This window comes from Adiantum capillus-veneris, chromosome 28 (genome assembly GCF_014529385.1).
Source record: "Adiantum capillus-veneris isolate H3 chromosome 28, ASM1452938v2, whole genome shotgun sequence".
Taxonomy (NCBI): domain Eukaryota; kingdom Viridiplantae; phylum Streptophyta; class Polypodiopsida; order Polypodiales; family Pteridaceae; genus Adiantum; species Adiantum capillus-veneris.
In genome coordinates this window covers 34,574,381-34,594,825 of record NC_140958.1, presented here as the reverse complement: position 1 = coordinate 34,594,825, position 20,445 = coordinate 34,574,381, and the positions used below count along the sequence as shown (strand labels likewise).

General features: G+C 44.0%; 1 protein-coding gene across 4 annotated transcripts in view; it reads right to left on the bottom strand.

Annotated features, from left to right (window-relative positions):
* LOC147420268 (uncharacterized) overlaps positions 1 to 20,445 on the bottom strand; it is a 96,580-nt gene that overhangs the window by 40,622 nt on the left and 35,513 nt on the right. For 2 of the 4 annotated variants that reach the window (XM_086503892.1, XM_086503890.1), the window contains exons 3-12: positions 19,989 to 20,085; positions 19,396 to 19,504; positions 19,268 to 19,306; positions 19,091 to 19,174; positions 18,962 to 19,023; positions 18,731 to 18,833; positions 18,471 to 18,647; positions 18,306 to 18,374; positions 15,343 to 15,399; positions 15,030 to 15,278 (exon numbers count right to left, since the gene is read on the bottom strand). In XM_086503892.1, coding sequence (XP_086360018.1) covers positions 15,030 to 15,278; positions 15,343 to 15,399; positions 18,306 to 18,374; positions 18,471 to 18,647; positions 18,731 to 18,833; positions 18,962 to 19,023; positions 19,091 to 19,174; positions 19,268 to 19,306; positions 19,396 to 19,504; positions 19,989 to 20,085 — 1,046 coding nt within the window. Of the gene's footprint in view, positions 1 to 15,029; positions 15,290 to 15,342; positions 15,400 to 18,298; positions 18,375 to 18,470; positions 18,648 to 18,730; positions 18,834 to 18,961; positions 19,024 to 19,090; positions 19,175 to 19,267; positions 19,307 to 19,395; positions 19,505 to 19,988; positions 20,086 to 20,445 lie in introns of all 4 variants that reach the window. The other 2 variants (XM_086503891.1, XM_086503893.1) reach the window with 2 other exon arrangements.

The window sequence follows — 20,445 nt, the reverse complement described above, 5'->3', positions numbered from 1 at the left end:
CAGATTTTACACACTTCTGGAACAAAGAATGCGGTTGCAGATGCTCTCTCTAGGCATCCAAAGATCGATGCAATGACAACAATTTTATCATGAGGAACTAGAATCTCTCAGTGAGATGTATCCTCAAGATCCAGACTTCGCTACAATTTGGGTAGATCTTCAAGCTGGTCACTCAAGGCCACCTTATTCCATTAGAGATAATACGCTATATCGTCAACAAGCAATATGCATAGCTCAACCCTTATGACAGAAGGTGATGGATGAAGCACATAATTCTCCTTATGCCGGGCATCAAGAAATTGCTGCTACCACTAGCGCCCTCGAAAGATATTTCTTTTGGCCAACTCTCCGGGCGGACATTGAAAAATATGTACGCGAGTGTTTAGTATGCCAAAAAGTGAAATATGACAGACATAAAGTTTATGGCAAGCTTCAGTGTAATAGACTTGGACACTCCAAGTCAAGAATCGATCACGACAGCACCAAATAACCACTTCAAAACAATTCACAGATCACAATAGATTTGCACTGGCCCGGCGGAGTTCCGTGCCTAGAGATATTGGCCCCAAAGACTAGCGCCCCTTTCGGTATTTCTTTTTGTATTAATCAATCATCAAAGTACACGAGAGTGGCTAGGGTTTCACTCTCAGACTCTGCGTCCATGTGCTCTGAGTAGTGAGGCCCTCACCACTAATTTAAGGGTTACAAGGGATGCCCAAAAGCAGAGCCCCAAAAGCTTGAAAGCAAAAGCAGATTCTCTCTCTCTCTCAATGAGAGTCAGTAAAAAGCAAGTTCTCTTTTTCTCTTTCTTTCTCCCAAATCAAAGCGAAAAGCTAAGATTTGCATCGCTCAAAATTTCACCAAAAAATTATAATAATAATAAAAATAATATTCCGCCTCCGCGATTTCCGAAAAGTAGGGTTTTTGGCAAAAATTAGGTTTTGCAGGAAGTTTAGGGTTTCTGCTGTCCGCCACGTCATCACTTTGTGACATACCCCCCTCTTGAAATCATTGTAATCGACCGCAATTACGCCTGCAAAACCGACAAAAGCCATAAACCGTCTTAGCAGACACTGACTGTTAGTACCTACGTACTAGGAACACACATCTAGCACATGTACGAAATCGACAGTCACATCACACGACATCACAGGACATCACCACACATCACATGACATTCAACATTCATTCGGATCTTAGACCATGATTTATCGGCAATGTAGCTAGCAATCACATATAGGTCCAATCGGGACCTCAACGATGTCCGATTGTCTAACCCCTATTGCAACCATGTCTATTCGAGATCAATCAGACCAAAATGCTGCAGTCATTTCGGCTATCAGTTCCTGCACTCACAAGAAGTCAAGAACAAATCAGTATCATATCAGGAATTCCATTTCATAAAGTCATCCAGCAGAATACTGTCAGCTCTCAGTATCCCTGAAGCTCAGAGAGACATCAGTGACTTTAGTATCAAAATCGAGGCATCCGTTGACAGAGGAGCGGAGTAACTCCCCTCTTGTGCATCCCACTCCACCAGATCTCCGGCCAAGCTCAATTCTGGGTTCCGTTTGGAGTAGACTATGCTAAACCAAAACATCGAGGTAAAGTTTCACAATCCGAGGAGTGGTCCTCCCCTCCATCCACTTCGCATCAAATGCAGGAAAGTTCTTGAACGTTACCAAGAACCCGCCTTCGGACTTTACCTTTCTTCGTATCATTATGTGCCAAAATCTGTTCAGGAACAAGGATCTCCTCGTTTTCTTCCACTGCGGGTTGCTCATCAGGCTCCCCATCATCAGGCACATCACCCTTAACAAGGTTCAAGAGACTCACATGCAATGCATTATGAATCCTCCAAGTATCTGGCAGTTCCAATCGGAAGGAGACATCATTTATCTTGTCAGTGATCTGGAAAGGTCCGTAGTATCACATACTAAGCTTTGGAAAAAGCCTCTCCTTTCCCTTTTTATTTCGCAGGCGTGCCTTCTCAAAAGTAAGAGCACCCAATCATCCTCCTTCAATTTCAAGTCGCGACGATGGCGATCCGCTGCCTTCTTCTGTCGTTCTTGAGACTCTGTAAAGTCTCGGGAACCTTGGCAAAAGCCGTATCCAAATCTCGCGAATATTCATCCACTTCCAATATCTAATCTTTCGTGCTCAGGAAGGATGGAACCTTCGTAGCACTTTCAACAATCTCACATGGCATCTTCCCCGTCGAAGAGTGTATCGTGTTATTGTAGGCAAATTCCACCAAAGGTAAGTTCTTTTCCCATTGAGTCTTCTTATCTGAGATAGAAGACTTCGATAAATCTAAAATCACTGAATTGGCAATCTCAAATTGCCCGTCAGTCTGCAAGTGGAACGATGACGAGAACTGCAACCGCGTGCCAATGTTCTCCCAAATTGCCTTCCAAAAAAAACTCATAAATCTGGGGTCTCTGTCGAAGACAATCGTCTCAGACGTGCGATGTAATCGGAAAATCATCGTGATCATTCTATATTCTCGGGAGATCAAAAAAAATAAAATCCAATTCAATATTTTCCCAGGGGCGGGTGGGTATAGGTAAAGGCTGTAACAATCCCTGTGCCTTATGCCTGTCAAACTTGACCTTCTGGCATACCAAGCAACTGCGCACAAACTCTTCCACATCCTTCTTCACTCTCCGCCAAAAGAAATCTCTCTCTACCCCTTTCATGGTGGTAGCAATGCCGCGGTGACCCGTAAAAGGTGGACAGTGGCAATCAGTCATAACCTTTTCCCTCAACGGCTGTGTAACGCACAACATAGTCTTTTTCATCAAGTAGCCTTCCCGAAGGGAGTATCCAGCTATTGTCTCCCCATCCCGTAACCGTGTGAAAATATCTGCAAAATCTGTATCTGTGGCACACTGATCGACCATATCCTCGAAGCTCCTATGATGTATCGCGGAAATAGCCAGAACCAACGGTTTTCGAGACAAAGCATCTGCCACCACATTCTTTTGTCCCTGCACATGGACAATCTGGAAGTGGAACTGTGACAAGATGTTCACCCACCGCATCTGCTTTTCCGAAAGCTGCTTCTATGACAAGAAGTAGCGCAAACTCTGATGGTTTGTAAAGACAGTAAAATCCGCTCCTAGTAGGTAATGCCGCCACTGAGTAAGAGCGTGGATAACCGCCAAAAGCTCTTTCCCATAGATCTGTGTTGTCATCTCCGGCCTAGAGAACAAACGGCTCTCGTAAGCTATGACATGGCCTTCTTGCATCAAGACCGTACCCAGACTACGACCACAAGCATCACAAAACACTTCAAATGACTTCTGCAAGTCCGACAAAGTCAAAATAGGTCCCGTAGTCAATTTCTCTTTCAATGTCCGAAAGGCAGTCACCTCTCTGGGTCCCCACGAAAAAGGTACTCCTTTCTGTGTCTAGGTATGCAAAGGGGAAGCAACCTCTGCAAACTTTCGTATGAACCGCCTGTAGTACGAACACAGTTCCAAGAAGCTTCCAACTTTATGGACATTCCTCAAATCGAGCAAATCACGGATAGTCTCTATCTTGGCCGGGTCCATTTGCACTCCTGCTGCTGACACAATGTGTCCCAAAAAGTGTATCTTTGGTAGGAAAAAATTCACTTTTTTTTTTGCATTAATCACTAGCGTGTGATCTCGTAATGCCTGAAAGACTTGAAGCAGATGATCTCTGTGTTCTGCCTCATTCTTCGAGAAAACAATGATGTCCTCAAAGAAAGAGCCAACAAATAGCCTGTACTCTCGAAAAATCCTATCCATCATCCAGTTAAATGTCGTAGGAGCATTGGTTAAGCCAAAAGGCATCACCAAAAACTCAAATAACCCAAAAGTCGTCCGAAAAGCTGTCTTATAGACATCTCCTGGCGCTATCCTGATCTGATGATATCCACCCTTCAAGTCAATCCTGCTAAAGCACGAGGATCGCTGTAACCTGTCGAGTATATCATCGATCCTAGGAATCGGAAATCTGTTCTTGATGGTGATTTCGTTGAGAGTGCTATAATCGATGCACATTCTCCAAGATCCGTCTTTCTTCAAAACCAACAACACTGGAGAGCAATACGGTGAAGTACTAGGCTGGACAAGACCCTTTTCCAAGAGGTCTTTCACTGAGTTCGTAATCTTTTCATTCTATACTCGGCTCACACGATAAGGTGGGCGATTCGGTGGCGTGCTTCCAGATATCAGATCAATGGTATGATCTTCAGCCCCTCTCAAAAGCAATCGGCATGAGCGTGGAGAAAAAATCTTGGCGTTCTTTTCTTCAGGTCAAAACATATTCAACCTTTATCCATCGTTCAGTACTCCCAAAAGAATGAGTAAGAAAACTGAAGTTCATCAAGTACAATCTCTAAGCCCTTCATTTATCAAAGTCGCTTTCTCGGTCCGGTAGTCAACCACGGCGTAGTTCTTGTGGTACCAAGGGATCCCAAGTAGAACGTCACTCGCGTGCCCTCAACACCCCTGTCATTGCAAACGAAGTTTGCCAATGCTCGGTGTAATGGCAACATCCCATCCGGGTGCCAGTCGAACTACCTCCGCCTATGGCGTAAGTCTGTCGGGCGTAATTCCAAATCGAGCCGCCAATTCCAAGTGAAAAGAAGTTGGCCTTGGCTCCTTCAAAAGAGCTTCCTGATCCTTCACTTTGCCCTAAAAAAAAGCGGCAAAGTTTGTACTTTCATTCATTTGATTCGGTGCAAGTCCCACGCCATGTGGTACCAGTTCTACTTTTCTATCTGCCTTTTCTGCCACATTCCTCAGCTGCTCTCGAACTCTCAGACCTGTCGTCGTTTTTATCATGCTGTTCTTTCTGTGCCTTGTTAGGGCACTTCCCGGAGATATGTCCATGTTCCCCGCATCCAAAGCACTTCCCCTCTCTAATGAAGCGAGCTCTCTTCTCAGGAGTAAGCTTGGGTCGTGCATCCTTTTGCTCTGGGTTGCTCTTTTTCTTTCTACTTTCATTCCCAAAAGTCTGTTCGGCTCGTTGTGTCATGGCCTCATCTGTGGGGTAGGTCAAACTGCCAGAGTGAATGGCAAAGCCCCGCTTCGCATGACTCATCAACTCCTGAATAGAAGCTGACTTCTGTTCCAAGCAGTGATCTCGGATCTCTGTAGGTAGACCCAAGGTAAACCGCTCAATTTGTTCTCTGAACAAGATCTTCTTGAATGAAGAGGCGGGTAGAAAAGAGCTCTAGAATCTTTCACAATAAGCATTGATTGTATCTTTCTTAGTCATCCGGAGATGATTCTAAGCAGCTCGTATATCTCGCTCAAACTCTTGAGTCAACCAAGAAGAAATAAAAAGCCTCTTAAATTTCAGCCATTTAACTGGCGCAGTCTTGTTTAAAAGAAGCGTGGACCACCAAGTACGAGCATTCCCCTTAAAGTAAGAGGCAACTCTCCGAATCTTGGAGTGCTCTGAATAGCGTCCTCCCGCGAAAGCGATGTCAAATTGCTGTATAAAAGACAAAGCCTTCGAAGCATCTGAGTATCCTGAAAAAGTATCAAACTTGATCGAGTGGCCACCTTCCTTAAACTCTCGTACTTTCTTGCTTTCATCTTCGAGAAAACCATATTGGTTGGCTTTGTAAAAATTCTTCTTGTTCGCATAAAACTTTCCGTCATCGGAATCTGAGCTGTCTGTAGACGAGTCCTCAGTAGACCTGTCAGTCTCTGGGCGAGATGTAGCCTTCTTTGCCTTTTTCTTGCCCTTTCCGAAGCTTTGTTTCTTGCTTCGCTTTTTACCTTTTCTGTCTTCTTCGCTCGAATCCGAGGAGCTAGAAGAACTATCAGAAGAAGAAGAAGAAGAACTGGGTACATAGTAAAGGGACATAGTAAGCGGAAGACAGACTCTCTAACAGACATGGACACTCCAAGTCAGAATCAATCGCGACAGCACCAAATAACCAGTTCAAAAAAATTCACAGATCACAATAGATTTGCACTGGCCCGGCGGAGTTCCGTGCCTAGAGATATTGGCCCCAAAGACTGACGTCCCTTTCGGTATTTCTTTATGTATTAATCAATGTCAAAGTACAAAGAGCGGTTAGGGTTTCACTCTCATACTCTGCGTCCAGATGCTCTGAGAAGTGAGGCCCTCACCGCATATAAAAAGGTTACAAGGGATGCCCAAAAGCAAAGCCCCAAAAGCTTAAAATCAAAAGCAGAGTCTCTCTCTTTCTCTCAATGAGAGCAACAATAAAATAAAGCATGTTCTTTCTCTCTCTCAAAGCGTAGCAAAAAGCCAGGAATAATGCCTCGCTAGCTGCTTTTTATTCCAGCCCGCTTTTTTCGCCGCAAATTCCGAAAGCCTTCGTACACTGCTACCACGTGGCACTGCCCCACCTGTTTAGGGTTTCCAGTCAGCAGTTAGGGTTGGGGTTTCTAGAAATTATGGTTTCTGAAAATTAGGGTTTCTAGCAAAAATTAGGGTTTGCAGGAATTTTAGGGTTTCTGGCAGAATTTAGGGTTTCTGATGTCGGTAGCCACGTCATCACTTTGTGACATACCCCCCTCTTGAAAGCATTGTAATCGACCGCGATTACACCTGCAAAACCGACAAAAGCCATAAACCGGCTTAGCAGACACTGATCCTAGCTACTAGGAACACACATCTAGCACATGTACTAAATCAACAGTCACATCACACGACATCACAAGACATCACATGACATTCAACATTCATTGGGATCTTAGAGCATGATTTATCGGCAATGTAGCTAGCAATCACATCTAGGTCCAATCGGAACCTCATTGATGTCCGATTGAGTAACCCCTATTGCAACCATGTCTATTCGAGATCAATCAGACCAAAATGTTGCAGTCATTTCGTCTATCAGTTCCTGCACTTAAGAGAAGTCAAGAACAAATCAGTATCATAATCACGAATTTCATTTCATTAAGTCATACAGCAGAATACTGTCAGCTTTCAGTATCCCTGAAGCTCAAAGAGACATCAGTGACTCTACTATCTAAATCAAGGCATCTATTGACAAAGGAGCGGAGCAACTCCCCTCTTGTGCATCCCTCTGCACCAGATCTCCGGCCAACCTGAATTTTGGGTTCCGTTTGGAGTAGACTATGCTAACCCAAAAGCATCGAGGTAAAGTTTCTCAATCTGAGGAATATCTGCTAGGTCCTCCTCCTCCATCCACTTCGCATCCAATGCAGGATAGTTCTTGAACTTAACCAAGAACCGCCTTCAGACTTTACCTTTATTCTTCGTATCCTTGTGTGCCAACATCTATTCAGGAACAAGGATCTCCTCGTCTTCTTCCACTTCGGGTTGCTCATCAGGCTCCCCATCATCAGGCGCATCACCCTTAAAGGTTTCAAGAGACTCACATGGAATGCATTGTGAATCCTCCAAGTATATGGCAGTTTCAATCGGAAGGAGACATCATTTATCTTTTCAGTGATCTGGAAAGGTCCGTAGTATCGCATACTAACTTTAGAAAAAGCCTCTCCTTTCTCTTTTTCTTTCGTAGGCGTGCCTTCTCAAAACGTAAGAGCACCCAATCATCCTCCTTCAATTTCAAATCGCGACGATAGCAATCCGCTGCCTTTTTCTGTCGTTCTTGAGACTTCTGCAAAGTCCTACGAACCTTGCAAAAGCCGTATCCAAATCTCGCGTATATTCATCCGCTTCAAAGATCTTATCTTTTGTGCTTAGGAAGGGTGGGAACCTTCGCAGCACCTTCAACAATCTCAAATAGCGCCTTCCCCGTCGAAGAGTGTATCGTGTTATTATAGGCAAATTCCACCAAAGGTAAGTACTTTTCCCATTGAGTCTTCTGATTAGAGATATAAGACTTCAATAAATCTAGAACCACTGAATTTGCAATCTCAGATTGCCCATCAATCTGCGGGTGGAATGGTGACAAGAACTGCAACCGCGTGCCAATGTTCTCCCAAATTGCCTTCCAAAACAAACTCGTGAATCTGGGGTCTTTGTCGGAGACAATCGTCTCAGGCATGCCATGTAATCTAAAGATCTAGGCCACAAACAGTCTCGCTAAGTGATCCGGCTTGACTGTTTTCTTCACTGGAATGAAATGAGCCTGTTTGCTAAATCTGTCAATAATAGACCAAATACCATCGTGACCACTCTGTGTTCTCGGAAGATCAAAAATGAAATCCATCGCAATACTTTCCCAGGGGCAGGTGGGTATGGGTAAACGCTGTAACAATCCCTGTGCCTCATGCCTGTCAAACTTGACCTTCTAGCATACTAAGCAACTGCGCACAAACTCTTCCCCATCCTTTTTTAGTCTCGTCCAAAAGAAGTATCTCTCTACCCCCTTCATGGTGGTACCAATGCCGCGGTGACCCGTAAAAGGTAGACAGTGGCATTCAATCATAACCGTTTCCCTCAACGGCTATGTAACGCACAACATAGTCTTTCTCATCAAGTAGCCTTCCCGAAGGGAGTATCTAGCTATTGTCTCCCCATCCCGTATCCGTGTGAAAATATCTGCAAAATTTGTATCTGTGGCATATTGATCGACCATATCCTCGAAGCTCCTATGATGTATCGCGGAAATAGCCAGAACCAACAGCTTCCAAGACAAAGCATCTGCCACCACATTCTTCTGTCCCTTATCATGAACAATCTGGAAGTGAAACTGTGACAAGATGTTCTCCCACCGCATCTGCTTTTCCGAAAGCTGCTTCTGTGACAAGAAGTAGCGCAAACTCTGATGGTCTGTAAAGACAGTAAAATCCGCTCCGAGTAGGTAATGCCACCACTGTGTAAGAGCATGGATAACCGCCAAAAGCTCTTTCTCGTAAATCATCTCCGGCCTTGAGAACAATCGGCTCTCGTAAGCAATGACATGGCCTTCTTGCATCAAGACCGCACCCAGACTACGACCACAAGCATCACAATATACTTCAAATGACTTCTGCAAGTCCGGCAAAGTCAAAAATGGTCCCGTAGTCAATTTCTCTTTCAAGGTCCGAAAGGCCAGTCATCTCTATGGATCCCTCCGAGAAAGGGACTCCTTTCTATGTCACGATATGCAAAGGGGAAGCAACCTCTGCAAACTTTCGTATGAACCACCTGTAGTACGAACACAATCCCAAGAGGCTTCTAACTTCGTGGACATTCTTCAAATCGGGCCAATCACGGATAGTCTCTATCTTGGCCGGATCCATTTGCACTCCAATTGCTAAGACAATGTGTCCCAAAAAGTGTATCTCTGGTAGGAAAAAATTCACTTTTCTTTGCATTAATCACTAACTTGTGATCTCGTAATGCCTGAAAGACTTGAAGGAAATGATCTCTGTATTCTGGCTCATTCTTGGAGAAAACAATGATGTCGTCAAAGAAAGTAACAACAAATAGCCTGTACTCTTGAAAACTCTTGTCTATCATCCGGTTAAATGTCGTAGGAGCATTGGTTAAGCCAAAAGGCATCACCAAAAACTCAAATAACCCAAAAGTAGTCCGAAAGGTAGTCTTGTAGACATCTCCCGGCGCGATTCGAATCTAATGATATCCACTCTTCAAATCAATCTTGCTAAAACACGAGGATCCATGTAAACTGAGTATATCATCGATCCTAGGAATCGGAAATCTGTTCTTGATGGTGATTTTGTTAAGAGCTCTATAATCGATGCACATCCTCCAAGATCCATCTTTCTTTAAGACCAACAACACTGGAGAGCAATACGGTGAAGTACTAGGCTGGACAAGACCCTTTTCCAAGAGGTCTTTCACTTGGTTCATAATCTCTTCATTATGTGCTCGGCTCACATGGCAAGGTGGCCGGTTCAGTGGTGTGCTTCCAGGTATCAGATCAATGGTATGATCTTGAGGACGAGCAGGTGGTAACTCTCCTCGTAGGCCCTCTGAGAAGCAATCGGCGTGAGAGTGGAGAAAATCTTGGCATTCTTTATCAAGTTTAGACATATTTGTCATAGCCTTTATCACTCAATTCTTTCATAAAGATCCAGTAAACAAACAGACTAGATTTCATTAATTTTGAAATGGCCGAAGCCGATACAACAGGGACAGACTCGGCCTTCAGTTTAATATCAAGTACAATTGTTTTGCCCTTTTTTGTAGTCAAAGTCGCTTTTCTCGCCCGATAGTCGACCACGGCGTTGTTCTTGCGGTACCAGGGAATCCCTAAGAGAACATCACAACCCTCCAAAGGCATTATGAAGAAGTCCTCATGCCCTAAATACCCCTGACAATGCAACCGAAGTTTGCCAATGACAGGTGTAATGGCTACGTCCCTATCGGGTGCCGCTGGAACTGCCTCTCCAAGTGGTCCCATCCGATCAGGAGTAATCTCGAGCCACGCCGCCAATTCCGGTGAAATGAAGTTGGCAGCTCCTCCATCAAAGAAAATCAGGGCCTCTTGATCTTTCACTTTGCCCCAAGCTCGGCAAAGTTCTGTACTCTCATCCATGGTGTCAGGATCGGTACCCACACAATCTGGAACCAGTCCTGTTTTCATCTTGCCTTTTCGTCCACGTTCCTGAGCTGCTCTCGAACTCTCAGGCCTGTCGTCATCCTTATCATTCTGTTCTCACGCCTGTCGTCGTCCTTATCATTCAGGCACTTCGCGGAGATGTGTCCCTGTTCCCCGCATGCAAAGCACTTCCCCTCCTTGATGAATCGAGCTCGCTCCTGAGGAGTAAGCTTGGGTCGTGCATCCTTTTTCTTTGTGTTGCTCTTTTTCTTTCTACTTTCATTTCCAGAAGTCTGTTCAGCTCGTTGTGTCATGTTCTCATCTGTGGGGTAAGTCAGACTGCCAGAGTGAATGGCAAAGCCCCGTTTCGCATGACTCATCAACTCCTGAATAGAAGCTGACTTCTGCTCCAAGCAATGATCGCGGATCTCTGTAGGTAGACCCAAGGTGAACCGCTCAATCTGTTCTCTGAACGAGATCTTCTTGAATGAAGAGGCGGGTAGAAAACAGCTCCAGAATGTTTCACAATAAGCATTGATAGTATCTTTCTTGGTCATCCGAAGATGGTTCCAAGCAGCTCGTGTATCTCGTTCATATTCTTGCGTCAACCAAGAAGAAATAAAAAGCTTTTTAAATTTCAGCCATTTAACTGGCGCAGTCTTGTTTAAAAGAAGCGTGGACCACCAAGTACGAGCATTCCCCTTAAGATAAGAGGTAGCTCTCCGAATCTTGGAGTGCTCTGAATAGCGTCCTCCCGCGAAAGCAATGTCAAATTGCTGTATAAAAGACAGCTTTCAAAGCATCTGAGTATCCTGAAAAGTATCAAACTTGATCGAGTGGCCACCTTCCTTAAACTCTCGGACTTTCTTGCTTTTATCTTCGAGAAAGTCATACTGGTTGGCTTTGTAAAAATTCTTCTTGTTCGCATAAAAGTTTCCATCATCAGAATCTGAGAATCTGAGCTATCTGTAGACGAGTCCTCAATAGAACTATCAATCTCTGGGCGAGATTTAGCCTTCTTTGCCCTTTTCTTGCCCTTTACGAAGCTTTGTTTCTTGCTTCACTTTTTACCTTTTCTGTCTTCTTCGCTCGAATCTGAAGAGCTAGAAGAACTGTCAGAAAAAGAAGAAGAAGAAGAACTGGGTACTCCTTCAAATCGAACACGCTTCTTTTGTTTCTTTGCCTTGTCAAAAATCGACTGACGACCTAAATATCCCGGGAAGCCTATGCTTTTCTTCTGTTTTTTGCCGTGCTTTTTGCCTTCCTTTTGCGCGTCAAAAAGCTGAGTAATCCGTGCATCAACCACCTCTTGTAATTCCTTCTCTGAGTACTGTTTGTGATCAGAAGGTTTGTTGAGAGCGGGTTTCAGAGGTGATGTAGTGGTTTTCTACCACTGTACATGCACTTCCTGAAAAGAAGTCTCGCTCATATATTTTGCTAGTTTCGAATCCTTCGCAAAACTAAGCATCATCTTTGTTGCATCGCCGATCAATTGACGACGCTTCATCTCTCTTTGCTCTGCCTGAGTAGGCCGAGGCGGGCCATACTCTCTGTCTGAATCTTTGTTGTGATCCCTGCTCGCATCTTCAAATGCAGAGGGAGTCGACTGATCCTTGCGTGAAGCCATAGGTGCCGCGGAAAAAAAATTGGGGATCGTACCACTGTAACAGACTTGGACACTCCAAGTCAAGAATCAATCGCGACAGCACCAAATAACCACTTCAAAACAATTCAAAGATCACAATAGATTTGCACTGGCCCGGCGGAGTTCCGTGCCTAGAGATATTGGCCCCAAAGACTGGCGGCCCTTTCGGTATTTCTTTATGTATTAATCAATGTCAAAGTACAAAGAGTGGTTAGGGTTTCACTCTCAGACTCTGCGTCCAGATGCTCTGAGAAGTGAGGCCCTCACTGCATATAAAAAGGTTACAAGGGATGCCCAAAAGCAAAGCCCCAAAAGCTTAAAATCAAAAGCAAATTCTCTCTCTCTCCCAATGAGAGCAACAATAAAATAAAGCATGTTCTTTCTCTCTCTCAAAGCGTAGCAAAAAGCCAGCAATAATGCGTCGCTAGCTGCTTTTTATTCCAGCGTGCTTTTTTCGCCGCAAATTCCGGAAGCCTCCGTACATTGTTGCCACGTGGCACTACCCCGCCTGATTAGGTTTTCCAGTCAGCAGTTAGGGTTAGGGTTTCCAGAAATTAGGGTTTCTGAAAATTAAGGTTTCTGGCAGAAATTAGGGTTTGCAAGAATTTTAGGGTTTCTGGCAGAATTTAGGGTTTCTGCTGTCGGTAGCCACATCATCACTTTGTGACATACTCTCATTCATGAGAGCTTCCGTGGATTTTTGTGGAAGATAAGACTCTCATTTACGAGAGCTTCCCAAAATCTCGCAGCAGAGGGAAAATCCTCTCAGTATTCAAAGAGTAGTTCTCTCACTCTCTCAGTCAGAAGCAGCAAAGAAAGAATAGAGGACGGGCTTTTGCCCCCTTCCTGTGCTTGTAAAGATTCTCCCTTAGTAATAAAGATATTCTCTAGTGTGAAGCTTTCTCTCTCTCTCTCTCCAATTCTCTTGAGTATTTGAAGTACAATTAAAAGTTAGTTTTACTATTTTTGTGACAGTCGAGGACAATGATGACGACGACGAGGACGGCTGAAAACTGAAAACGCTAGGGCTGAATGCTAAAATCTGGAAACTCTGAGCTGCTGCTGAATACTAGCACTCTGTCTCGACGAGGATGGCGATGACGACGACTCGACGATGATGCGCTGAAAACGCAGATGCTGAAATCTGAAAACAGCGGGCTGAAACTGAAATGCTGGCTGATCCGACGGTACGGCGAGGATCTATTGCGGGTTAGGTGAGGTCTACGAAGCCAAGGGGTCAATCTGCAATGGCTAAGGGCGGAAATCTGAAAACGCTAACCTGTAGGGCTGGATCGGACTACAGACTGCTGAAAACGCTAGGTGGATCTGCATGATGCAAAAACGCTAGGCCTGATCCGCAAACTGCAAATGCCAAGTGCTGGGATCTGAAAACGCTGAGGTTCCCTACTGGTCTTGCTGCAGAGATGCACTGCAAGTTGCCTGAACTTCTTCTACTGCCTCTTCTGCCTGTAGTGAGCGGCCCCTCTTCTCCTTATATAGCAAATCCAGATTGGGTCGAGCATGCTCCCCTTCAGCCCACGACGCCATAAAATGGATAAATAAAATGATAAAAAAGCCAAATAATGTACTGCCGCGACTTTGGGTACACTGACCAGGAAGTGAACATGCTGGTTGGTGTTGGGTTGTGCAATTAGAGGATATGCAACTACTCTAAGTGCCTGGACATGCACGGCATGCGCACAGGCTCACAAAGGTGCCAGAACACTTCCTAAGCTAACCTCAACCCTAGACCTGAGATAGATTGCCCACATGCACATAGGGTTAGATGTGCACCTGACAGGCCGAGGGCCAATAAATGTGTGCCATGGGCTCATTCTCCAGCACGCTCCCCCATGAGATGTAGAGGATGGAGTATCGGCGTTGTATTGAGTTCAAGCAATATAAAAAAATATCGAAAGGGGCGCCAAGGTTTGGGGCCAGTGCTCTCTTGGGGTTGTACTCACCACTCCATGTCTCGTGTGTCGTGCATCTCTTTCAGTTCAGTTGTTATTTGAAGTGCTTAAAGTTGTTCAGTCTGTTCTTCTTCGTTGGCACGTGGTGCCCGTTCTCGTGACACACACATGCTGAGTATGGAATTGCACGCCTAAACAGATTTCATTACATGTACACGGATGTTGGACTTGTGGATCCTTTTGCATCCCAATGTTTCGGGGTACACGTTTCGGCATAATGCTCATTCTGCATAGATCAGTGGTATGTCCTCAACATGCAACAATTTGATGAGTTTGTATGCGAAACTAGAGTTAAATCTGTCTATTTTATGTGTGCCAATCATAGTTGCATTTAAACTCGTTTAAAAAAGTTTGAAAAATTTGAAGTTTAAAATCGGGTTTCAAACCTAACCCTGATTGGGTTTTACAAATTGGGTTTCTTTCACAATAGTCGTTGATTCACGAATCATTCTAGTGCATAATGTTATATCATCATGAAAATAGAGCATGCTTGCAAATGCTTTATTTTAATACTAAATGGTTATTTGGACTTGAATGCTACAAATTAATTTTAAAATGCTCAGAAATTAGGGTTGCATTCAAATGGCCTACAGGTCCAAATCAAACTTGTTTGATTGGCATTTCAAAAGGATACGGTGCCAATAACTACTTCTCAATGGAACAAAAGTTCAAAGAGCCTCAGATCATATATTGCTTCTGCCTCCACTTCTAGTTCTGAGATACTCCCTTATTTGGCCATGATGCTCATGGAAAGGTCGAGTCAAATAATTTTATAACGGCACTGGGATTATTCCCTTGCAAACTGTGTGGGGAGTTTTCATTTACAGGAATTTGAGTTTAAGAAAACTTTCATATGTGCAACAAACCCTGAAATCATAAGATATTCACTAAACATAATCAAAACTCTCTTCGAGCACCAACTACAGTCCTGACAGAAAGTGTCCAAAACCATCTAATAGCCAAAAAACAATACCTGAATTCCACTGGCATCATGAGAAACATCTCTATCACCCAGACCTTCTGTAATGTCAGGTGGCCTCGTCAATAGCTCGCTTGTGTGACTTGAGGAATTAATCTGGATTACGAAAGATATCAAAGCTGCAAACATTGAATCTGCCCAACTTTGTTCTTCTTTCAACCTCCTCATGGTTTCTTCCTTTAACCCAGCAATTACTGAACGTAAGCTTCTTAACTTCCCCTCAATTATCTCTGTCAAGTGCAACTGAGAACAATCTGTCATTCAAGCATCCAATAAATAATCACAGTGGAGCTTTTTTTTAATGTACCAGCTTTTGTTCCAGTAACAGAGAATGTTGCTTTGCATGTTGATTAGACAGAATTTCCTGCAAGGTCGCAAGTTGTGCAATATTTAAAATTGACATTACGAACCGCAGCTTGTAAATTATCAAAGGTCAAACAAACAAAAAATGACAAAACCTTGCACACATTTGCAGGACTCAAGGGCCTGCATTGCTATTCAAAGCCTTTCTTTGATTGAGATGATACAATCAAGCAAAAAAGTACACAGTGCACTGTGCGAGCTTCCTTTTTATGCCAGATATTGAAATTTTAAGTGGAACACTTCAATCGCATTCTTAACTACATGGAGCTTCAAGAAAGTAGTCCTGGGATCACCACACGACTGCTATCGCCCTGCTTATATAAAAAAGTTTCCATTTGAAAGCTAGGATTAATCTGCATTCTCTATTGTTTATTGCCTTAAAGTATTGGATTAGAGACCAGCAGCTCAATTGCTTTCCCATGGGCAATTTCAAACCCTTCATACCTATTCACTCGTGCCAACTTCTTCCATCAAGCTCAACCCTTGCTTTCTATGCATTTACTTGTGCGCTCTGAAACCTTCAGCATGTTCCACACACACACACACACACACAAAAATTCATTCAGAATATACTTAAGATGATCTACACACATTAAATGTAACACACACACACACACACACACACACACACACACACACACAAGAAAATGGCAATGACTTACACTCACAATATCGCATTTCAACTGCAAGTGCAAGGATGCAATCAATGCAAGGTGGCACGTGGTGCATTTAAAACCTTGCGCTATGTTGATATGCAAGGCACAAAAGCATCCAAATTTTTACAATCAAGAGCAAGTAGAAGCTGATTTTGGCTTTAAATCACGATGCTTGGAATAAAATGATAAAGAATCACATAAGCACAGTATGAAACAACTTGGAAGTGGCCCAGGAAAAAGAAACCCAATTACAAAAGATCACATGCTCATTGACTTTGAAGACGGCCATGGCTCCTAGCCAAACTAGTATGAGATGCAATCACACTTGCCCCCCGCATTGAGGACAGGAGATATTTCATTCCAATAAAAGATTTGCTGTGAACCACACATCTTTGAGAAAATGTGCTCACAAGGAATGTTGGTGTAGGCCCTCGCCCCCCCCCTCCATCTCACCTGCATTGAGGAGCGTTTGAGGCAGCCGCTTGTTTGGAACCCAATGGTCAGCACACAGCAAGGCCACATGGTTGGTAGCAAACCTCATGTCTCTTGGGGTCCCATGGCAGAGGGTCCACCCCCCTCATGTCTTGCAGCTGAATGCTCTGACTATCCTCGGAAAGTAGTGTAAATTGCAGCCAGTTCCCAAAAATGAGTTCCTTAGGTATGGATAGGTTCTGTTAGTCCTTGCCTATAGTCTTCTAGAATTTGAGCATGTGCCAAGATGTTGTAGACGCTATACCTTTAGAGTGGCACACCCCTCTTGAGCCAGCATCTCCCAATTGGATGGGGGATTTCACGTAACTAGAGGTCCTCATTTCCGTTAGGGCTTGCTCAGACACATGTTCTTGCATGTTCTTTGAGTTTCACAGGGAGGGTCGCCTCCACGGAGTCACTGACGAGGCATCAGAGGTGGTTGAGAGTTGCTTTCAACGGATCAGAGTTGGACATCAATGGGAGGACTTGTATCATAGACCCCGACCCGTCAGATCTCGAGTCAAGACACTGGTGACTCTGGGCTTGCAAAAGCCGCCCTTTGGTGCAAGTGCAGTGGGATCCCCAGGGAGTGGTTTTGGTGGGATCCCTTCACTCCAATTGATCACCTGGGGACCCCCTTCTACCAGTACACAGCTCAACTGGGTTGCCACATACTAACAGCACGGAGAGAGGCTCGTCCTGCTGTAGCAATTCACTGGTAGGATGAAGGTCTTATGTCTGTGTTCTTGGCAGGATTTTGGGACAGGAAACAGACGAGGAGCGTCACCATGTTCTAGTGGCTAGTTGCACATTGAGCTACTGCAGTCGGGAGTTGGTTGGTGCACAGCGGCCTCAGTATGTGCCACTTGTGACCACCCACTTAGGACCCAGCGTCACTGTTTCTGGGATTGCCGCATGGCACAGCAAGATTGGCTTCAGATTCTTCAGCTGATGCCTGCACTTTCTACAGCCAGCCAGTACACTCGGGGTGTTGTAGCTTGGTCCACACTCACGGGCCCAATACTTCGTTTTGAGATGGCTTCAATCAGCAGGATGATTGTGATGCAAGAGCCGGCCTACACTCCAGCCGGCCACAGAGCTCGTCCCTCAGGAGTGGAGCAGAGATAGAGAGTCGTGTTGGGAGCTCATTTGCAGCCTGACACTGGTTCATTTGGCAAGCCCGCTGCTTCCGCATCTCTGAGGCTCGACCCGTCCCACCGGCCAGTGACATTTGGTTGAAGCTGATCCATACACTCAAGGGCCAGTTTGAGAAACTTCACGGCAGCTCCGATCACATGCGGAAGCACCACGAGGCCTTCTTACGACTTTGGCACCCAACGCCCTTCTTCACCATGGTTCATGGCACGCCTATATGGCAGTACCGTCCACCAGTGTGGTTGTTTCCTCCTCCAATTTCCTGATTTAGCCATCATTGTACATATTTTTCCTTTCATTCAGAGAGTCCCCCACATTTTGATGTAGCCCTCTCTAGCAGGGGCAGGTTGTAGCCCGTTGGGCAGTTTTCTTAACTAATGGAAGTATTTTTTTCTTACAAGAAGAAGGAATGTTGGTAACCACAGTGAAAGATTTCAGTTTTTAGGAAACAACGCTTTTCAGAAAAATAAGCTCAAAATCTAGCAATATTTAAGAGCTTCACCAATTTTTTAGCATCATTGCAAGTCCAAGGAATTCTTTACTTATAATAATGGCCTATATAACCTAGCAGACCAAACAGGCCCAAACAAATGCCAAGTTCAGTTTAGAAAGGCATACAGCTCACTTCTTCCAACTGCCTCTCTAAGACAATCACCGACTCTTTGGCAGCACAAACTTCTTCTTGCAAAGCAGCCTGCATTAAAAGCTTCATCTTGTTATTATATTGCTTTAGAAAAGTATCCACCTAACATTCCAGAAGAAATAGAGAACAACTTCACATCCTACTTACCATGGCAGCTCCAGACTCCTTTACTTGACAGCTCAACCTCTCCAGTTCTTGTTTGGTGTTCCCGAATGCCCAGCTGCTTGCCCCGTCTTGCAGCAAAACTGCACCCTTATCCTGAATGTTCTGAGCGTGTTCTCCATCACTTAGCTCGCTACGAATTTTCCAAAAGAACTGCACAACCTGTAAATTCAATTGAGGTGGCATAATGCATACAATGAAGTACAGTCATCAAAAATAAAGGAGCTATTTTTTATCAGCAGTACATCATGGAGTTTTTCTGACTCCTCACGGGCTGCATTTGCTTGCTCTTGTAAAATCTGGAAACATTTCTTCTGCTCAAGCAGATTTGAGGTTAGTAGGCCTAACCTGCATATGAAGACGATACAAGCGGGTCAGTGAGGTAGACAGAGTTTCACAACTAACGCACATTCCTATCTACAACGTTCTTTCTTTGTCTGTGTGTGCAGCTTTGAAACAAATCCAATTTAAAATACCTTCCTTCTAGCTGATGTACTTTATCGATGAGTTTCGCCTCCTGCTCAAGACAGTTCTCCACCTGAAAAGGCCAAACAATTATAGAGAGAGAACAATGAATGCTCTTAAATCAAATATTTGTGCCAAACCTCTAAAAGTGCTTGATCTCTCTGCACAAGAGCAGTTGCAGCTTCACCCTGAAAGAACTTTATTTCCTTGCCCAGTTCAAGATTCTGTTAATAAGGGAGGAGACAAAGCAATTTAGCTTTTCAGTTTCCACACTTTAAAGCTGAGCGCATATTACAGTTAGAATTGGGAAACCCTACCTTATCTGTCTCAGACTTCAAAAGGTCAGCGAAGTGAGCCTATTTGAAACAAAGATTAAAAACTTTAGCTACACTTCTACCATTTTAATTTATTACAATCACATGGAAATGTTGGCAAGTTTGCTAACCTTTATTTGTTGAACTTCTGTCAGTTCATCCTGCAACTTTTGATTCTTCACAATGCATGCCTGCAGCTTTTGCTTCCACAATTCCATCTCTTGCTCAAGGCCAGTGATCCTGGAAAGTGGCTGAATCATTAATGATGCAGCAATATAAGTACTAAGAGATGAACTTCTGGTTTTCCCTACACATAACTGACTGGCCTTCTAAAGCTGGTTGGTCTTAAAGATTTGTTTGGTCATTGAAATTTGACAATTTTTAACTTCCCAAACAGTTTGGCTTTGTAACTTATAACTTAAAGATCAAAAGGTGCTCATAGATCTTGTTGAGGACTCAGCAGAGTATACCACTCTGCAATCCACACTCGCATTGTAAACTCACAAACAGTCTGATGTTGTAGCTTCCAACTTGAAGATCAACAGGTGCTCATAATCTTGACGAAACCACTTTGTACCATGCACTCCATGTCAAATTTAAGCAAGAGTGTTTAAACATGTTGAGAAGGATGCTATATGACACAAGCCACCCTTCAAAAAGGGTTCTGAAATAAACAAAGAAAGATGCGGGCACCTTTCTGCAGAAATTAATCAATAGAGCATACCTTCGAGCCTGTATTTGAGAGGATATGTCAACTTTGCTTGGCATTCCTGAATGTTGCATGCATAATTGCTCCACATCAAGCCGAAGTTCATCACGCTCTACAATAAAGAAACTCAAAGTTCAGATTTTGCCTTGTACAGACAAATGTGAGAGGCACCCAAGTTGTAGCGTGTAGCACACGACATGAACTGAAATGTTTATTTTAAGTCTGCAAAAGTCCTAAAAGACCTGTAAGACCAGAGTACTACATCATCATCATATGATCCCAAATGTCTACTGTCCAGTGTAGAAAGTATAAAAGACTAAGATTAAAAAGCTAAAAACCATAAGTGAAGCAGTAGAGCCAACTGGTGGTCTATCTGCCAAGCCTGATCTCCTCAGTGGGCTGCCCCCTATAAGCCTAAGCTTGAGTTCCACGCTTGTAAAAACATTTTCTTTCTTGCAAAGTCTCATCTTAA